The sequence below is a fragment of the Apteryx mantelli genome, chromosome 13 (genome assembly GCF_036417845.1).
Source record: "Apteryx mantelli isolate bAptMan1 chromosome 13, bAptMan1.hap1, whole genome shotgun sequence".
In the NCBI taxonomy this organism is placed as follows: domain Eukaryota; kingdom Metazoa; phylum Chordata; class Aves; order Apterygiformes; family Apterygidae; genus Apteryx; species Apteryx mantelli.
Window position 1 is genome coordinate 2,641,935 of NC_089990.1, and position 6,556 is coordinate 2,648,490.

General features: G+C 52.5%; 1 protein-coding gene across 1 annotated transcript; it reads right to left on the minus strand.

The window, feature by feature from the left end:
* Window positions 1–239: 239 nt before the first annotated feature.
* On the minus strand, window positions 240–2,089 carry LOC106494559 (syntaxin-3-like). Its single transcript, XM_013954849.2, has 2 exons — window positions 2,036–2,089; window positions 240–1,473 (listed from the first exon to the last, which is right to left on the minus strand). Exon 2 carries the CDS (start codon window positions 1,446–1,448, stop codon window positions 555–557), a length of 894 nt encoding a protein of 297 aa, XP_013810303.2. The 5' UTR covers window positions 1,449–1,473; window positions 2,036–2,089; the 3' UTR covers window positions 240–554.
* Window positions 2,090–6,556: the final 4,467 nt, after the last annotated feature.

Here is a 6,556-nt window from a genome sequence, read left to right on the forward strand (position 1 = left end):
CAATGAAAATGCTACATTAACCCATGTAAAAAAATATCCAGGAAGTAGAAACTGGGCAAAGTGCAGAGAACAAAGGTTCAGACCTGCTGGAGGAGCCTGTGCACCGCCGTAGGGATCGACTGCGCTGGCAGGCTTCCTCGCACGCTTTGCAGCAACACAGAACGCACCAAGCACTTCGGCAAGCTTTAAAAAACAACACAAAAATGCCTAACTATTAAAGTTTTGGAAGCTACGTTTCATAATCTCAAAGTGCTTTTCTGCCGGCTGCTGCAGCGCTCTCGGGGACGTCCTGCAGCTGAGAGCGTGGTCCCAGCGCTGCCGTGCAAGGCAGCAGGCTCCACAGCCCGGTGGCACCTCTCGATTGCCATCCTGGCATGGGCGTGCAACGCAAATCAGCGAGAGCTGCCCTAAAATCCACCCGGCACAGAAGAGTCCCGCCTGGGGGTACCCACAGGGCCAATACCCGCGTCCGTTGACCCGGACATCCAGCTGGAGCTGTGCGCCACATAAGGTGGCCGTGTCCGTCCCGCAGCCGGGGCTGTGCTCAGCCAGGCTCACCGGACCGTCCCCGTCAGGCACGAGAGGCACGTGCAGCAGGCGCAGAGGCTCAGCACGGCCGTCAGCGCGGCCGAGAGCCGCGACTGCCGCTTGTACTGCAGGGCTTTCTTCACCTCCTCGTTGGACTGAGAGATGTAGTCGAGCGTGTGCAGCACGTAGTGCTCCACGTTGTTGATAACTTCATGCTGCTCCGACACCAGGACCTCCAGGTGCAGGAAGAGTGAGTGCAACTCCGTGATTTGAGCCTCCAGGTCCAGCAGCTGCTGGTGGCGCACCTGAGCCATGGCCAGATGCTGCTTGGCCTTCAGCACCTCCAGGTCCCGGCCCACGATGCGGGGAGCGACGGGGCTCTCCACCAGCTCATCAACATCCTTCTCTCCCAGGCTCAAGCCTGCCAGCTCTGCCTGCCTCGTGATCTGCTCTTTCAGCTTCCCCACATAGAGGGTCTCCTTGGCGTAGTGCCTGTTGAGGATGTCCCGGTACCGCCTGACCAGGAGGGAGAGCTGGTTCTGGCGGATGCGGTGCCCCGCGCACCACGGCCTGCTGTCTCGGACCAGCCTGTCTTGAATGGCGCTGAGCTGAGGCTGGATGACCTTAGCTTCATTGGTGAAGGAGGCTTTCATATTGCTGAGCCCTTTCTTCTCCTCGTAGATGCTCTCCTCGGTGGTGCAGCAGAGCACTTTCTGCTGCTTCCTGTCAATACTCTCAGATAACTCCTCTAGCTTGTCCAGGGCCAAGGAGAGGTTAGATCCCTCCTGGAAAACCTTGCTTATGGGATTGGCCTCCTCTTCACTGAAAACAGGGTTATCAAAGGCAAGGATATCATCCATATCGCAGGAGTCCCCCGCTTCCTTAACTCGCATCCGCAGCTCCTCCAGCCTGTCCTTCATCCTGGGCACCAGCTGCTGGCAACATCTGTGGCAGAGGGACACCAAAAGTACACATCAGCTTTGTGAAGGAATACGTGAGATCAGCTCTTTTGCGTCAATGGAAGCTGTTAAAATCTTTCCTGCCTGAGCTTGAGCAAATATTGGCTAAGGCAATAAGCTTTCCCCAGGTTTGCTCCGTGTCACATGGCTTTCTGGTACCAGCCAGGTTAGATTGCATACCAAAACTGGGTGGCACACTTCCCGCAGAGACAAGATTGCAACAGGGAGAGGGGTTTTATAATGACTGTGGGGGAACAAGTAAAGAAAAAGAGATTTCACAAAAAAGCAAAGTGATAGGAAAGGGACAAGCAAATGCACCCACACTGCTCGGCCGCATGCGAAAGCCATATCAAACAAGACCACTGCTGTAAACCAGACTTTCCGTGGATACGTTTGAGTCAAGGAAGAGATTCTACTGGCTCAAAATCCTATTCTCCAGGTCTTAATACAAGAATTTTTGTTCACCATGAACCAAAGAAGCCCTGAAAGTCCAAGTCACACCATTCAAAGGGATCACATTTAAAAGAGGAAGGGAAGAGGAGACTCACCTGGTGAAGCAAAGGGGAAAAGGTGCAGAGCAAAGCTGCGAGCAGCTACATCGCGGAGGGACGGGGCTGGAGAGGGACGACCGTGCCTCCGCTTGTCCGCAAGGGGAACTCACCGCCTGCCAGCCTGCGTGTCTGCCTCTCATGCTCGCTGTTTAACTCCAGCGCTTGGTGTGACCTCACTGCCTATTGACTTCTCCTGTTACATTCCCTTTCGCTATGATGCCGTGTGACAGCAGTTAATTCCCTTATCCTGTAAACAGCCTTTCAACTGCGCTTTGCTTACCCCGGCTGAAGCACTTTGGCGTACGTAATAGCGCCAACGAGGAACAGTCATGCATTTCAAAGCTCGCAGAAGCCCCGGTCCAGGAGGCAGGCGGCGTGCCAGACCTCAGCCGGGGACGTGGCGCGCCGGGGCTTCTCCAGTGGACAGGGAGCTCTCTGCTCCTCTCCGAAGGGCAGAGCAATGCCATAAAGACCACTCCAGGTGTCGAAGAAGCAATAAACCTGCAGCGGTTTCCCTGGAGCTCAACAGTAGGGTTACAGTGCACAAAATGGAAAATCACGGGAACCCAACCCTCCCTTGCTGCCTGTCAGCAGAGGCTTAGATCACTTTGCTAATATTTGTCAGTTAAAGGCCTGACCCAAAACCCACTGATTGCAGAAGTTTGGGTTCAGGCCATCACTGGGTTTTGACGCACTCCTGTAGGGACAGGCGAGCAGCACTGTGCTTGCTTTTTCAGGAAGGTAGATGGACGCTGCGGAGCTAAGACCTTATGGAGGAAGTGCAGAAAAGCCGGCTCCGACCTCCCCTGCTTAATCGCGGGCACCTGAGCCCTCCTGCTCTCCTGCCTCTGCCATCTCTCCCCGCTGCTCCCACCCCACACCCTTGAGTTTTACAGCTGTAGAAGTCTGTTATAACTCAACCAATAAACTTTTTATGCTAGTGCAGCCGAGAACAGAATCTGACCTGCTATAAATCGAGCGAAAGGGACAGTAAAACCGGATGACTTTTATCACCAATCTGCACAACTCCAGCTGCTTCCCTAGGGTCAGCATCATTGTTTCTTGCTCCACAAGGCTGAAATGGGCCGAAACCTCCCGTTTTGCCTGTGGGGTTTGTATATTTTGAATTCATACTGAAAAGACCTTTATACTTTCTGTAAGATGCATCAGGATATCTAACATAACTCCTATCCCATCCACCAAAATTGATTAGAAAGTGAGGAAAGGACTATTGAAACACCTGAAAGATATTGTGGTTATAAGCAGTCAGGTAAAGGTGATGTTAGTGAAGATAATAGCCTGGATGTGCAGAGAGGAGGAACCCCATCGGACCGACTGTAATAGAAAGCTGTTACTAAATGACATTCAAGCAAGCATATACTGCTGCCCATGTCAGAACCCCATGTGCCTTGAAAAGCAGCTCTCGATAATGATATAATAATTGAAGGGCAAATTCTATTATTATTATTTAATACATATTTTGGATTAAAAACATTGGGTGGAGGCAAAATTTTGGTGCTTCCACCTCTGTGAAGGTCTGAAGGACTCAAAGGGCAGAAGCGCTGATGATGAGGGACTCGTTACTGGCAGTGTCCAAGTGCAAGCAGGCAAAATGGAAACCCGTCCATTAGCAGCCGACACCTACAATGTGCTGAATATTTTAGCAGCAGCAGCTGCTGATTTTAGTATGTGCTTGACTTCAAGCCTATATTCAGCCCTACAATGGTTTGTTTTGACAGACTAGAACAAACTGTTCAGCATTTGGCAGGACTAAGCCTTAAATGATGTGCTGGAGGCAATGAACGTTTTATTTTAACCATCTACTTCATCATTCAGCTACTTTTGAGTATACAAATAACCACAAGCTTCAGTGAGAGATTTCGTACGTTTAATGCCCCAAAAGTAAGCATTTTTAATCAGGCCAACTGCAAACCGTCAGCAAACGCAGAGACAGCAGTCCAGCAGTCCATCCTCGGTCGATGCCTGCTGGCTGGACCTGTCTGCTTCCCTAGGTTAGACTGTGCATGGTGGGAACGCGAGACATGGGGTATTGTCAGCACCAACCTCACAGGCATCATTTCTAAGGGTATAAGAACATCAGTAAAAATTCCTTGAAAAGGCGGAAGTCTTCAGACAAGCTAGATGCTCGGATGGTGCAGATAGCACGAATGCAATTCGTCGAGTTTTCTTTTAAACGGAGCATTCGGCGCATTTGAGCATCGTAAAGAGCGAAGCGGTAGTCCGAGGAGCCACCCTGAACAGCGCAGCGGTGCGCTGCGGCATCGGCCAGGCAGGGACTCACACCAGACCCACGATCCCGCAGCTGGGCCGTTCGCCCGGCAGATGATCTCCAATAAAAGCACGAGTTTACAAATGACTATTTTGTTTGCTGATAGCCGATCAGCAAACAGAGAACAGGAAACCTCAAACCTCCCCTGATGCGTAGCGCTAACACTGACCTTCTAAAAACATCTAATTATCACCTGTGTATGGTTAACCCTCCCCCATTTGTATAACCCATCTACTGGGCTGTAGTTTAATAGACCAAAAAGCTCTTTTCTTAGTCAGACTCTCGCTTTGTGCTTGACTATGAGTTTCATTGCAATTGGTTAAATGCACAGAAATGCTGACTACCTTTAATGCAAGGGTCAGCCAGCATTTAAGTAGAAGATGAAAAGAGGGGGTGTATGTCTGTGCATCTTGCCGGTTTTCCCAGGTAGCTGTTTCCTGTATATCTTATGGTCTCCTTCCAGGCTGGTCTGGCTTTGTGGTTATGTGATTTGGGTTTGTGACAAAGAGGAGTGAAAACACCAGTTCTCTGCAGTAGCCGCCACGGCCAGGGCGGTTCCCGTTTCCCCGTCCATGTGCTTCCTCCCTTCGAAGTGTTTCTAGGACTTTTCCCTTTGCCTCCACCCCCAGTCTCTCACTCCAGCCTTCGTTTCAGCTTGCCTGGACTCACAATATACCCACTTTCCAGTCTGCTCTTCAATACTCCCAAAACTGGAGCTGCATGAGATCCAGGAAGGTTTCTTCCTCTGGGTATGTTTCGTACAAGCTTGTGAAACTCTAGTCCCAAGGATGGGACTCGGGGCAGTGTTTGCTCTGCTCCATGGAGGACCTGTGCTCCCAAAACTCACCCTTGCTCAAAGCACCCTCGTTTCCAAGTGCCCTGAATGAGACAAGTTGTATCTACACCCTTTTGTAGGCTATTCCTAAGCAGAGCACAGGAAGATTCACAGCCGTGTGAAGAGACCTACAAGGACGTTGAACTTCTTGCATTTCATTTGGAGTTGTCAACGTGGGACACTAGTGTTTAGTGTTAAAGCCGTTCCCGGCAAGGGTGCTTGATCCACTGCCCCCTTTTCATCGCCGACCTTCCTCATCGTCTGTCCCAACAAATGTCTCCTCCAAATCCTTTCCAAAATCCATCAGGCTTTATGGGGTTAACATAAATAAACCAAACCTGGGGCCATGGGAATGGGCAACGAAGGAGGACGCAGTTGCTCCCTGACTGCTTCCTTTTGGCGCTCCCACCTCCGGCACGGAGGCCATCTGCAGTCGCCCTTTTTGCAGCCTACAGATCTTGAGCTTAACCTTTAGTGCCCGTAAAGCGATGCAGAAGGCAGGAGCCGCCTTCCCTGAGGCCGCCCACAAAGGCTTTTACCAGTTTAATTAAGTGGTGGTTGAAGGGGGAGAGGGGGAGCCGCTGGGCAGACCCATGTCGACGCACGACGTGCCGCGTGGGTGGACGCACCCACGTCCATCTCGCTCGCAAAGCGGGAGGACGGCTGGGAAGGAGCCATGAGGTCTCATCCCTGGGCAGCCAGAGACGTGCTTGCTCTCCGCCTCGGAGCACCGCCAGCAGCGCGCACCCAAGGGACGGCCCCGGCCGCCGCAGGGCACGGCACGGCACGGCACGGCACGCATTTCCCACGGGAGCAGGCACGAGGGCTTGCAAGCTGCCGTCACACGCAACCATGTCATAAATTTGCCAGGCTCCCTCGTAAAGCGGGCAGGATTTATTGCCTGGGCTGCACCTTCTTTCTAGAGTTTCAGGTCCAGTGATTCCCTGAGCTGCTCCGTCCTTCCCCTCTTCTTTTCTCCGATGGGGCGATGTTGCAGGAGTTGTTCTGGATTGAGGTACCTGAGCCACGTGTGGAGGACAGGAGAAGACCTGCTGCGGACATGGGGCTGCAGCTCCCAAGGCGGGATGCCGCTGACCCGCAACGCTCCTCGCACTGTGGCGTGGCCGGTGGTATTGCACCAGGGAAACAGCAATAGTAAAAACCAAAATACAGGAGTTTCAACCGCAGGTTGCTAGAAAAGTTTATTCTGGGACTTGGCGGTTGCATAATCCGCCGGCTCGTCGGCCTCTGCGGCGGTTCATCACCAGGCGGCCGCGGCGTTCGGGGCTTTCTCCCTCTAGCAGAGAACGGAGCATATGCCGCCTCCGCACCTTCTGCGGAGCCTGAAATCCAGCCGCTCCTGCCCCGTGGATGCTGCCCAGAGAGGGGCTGC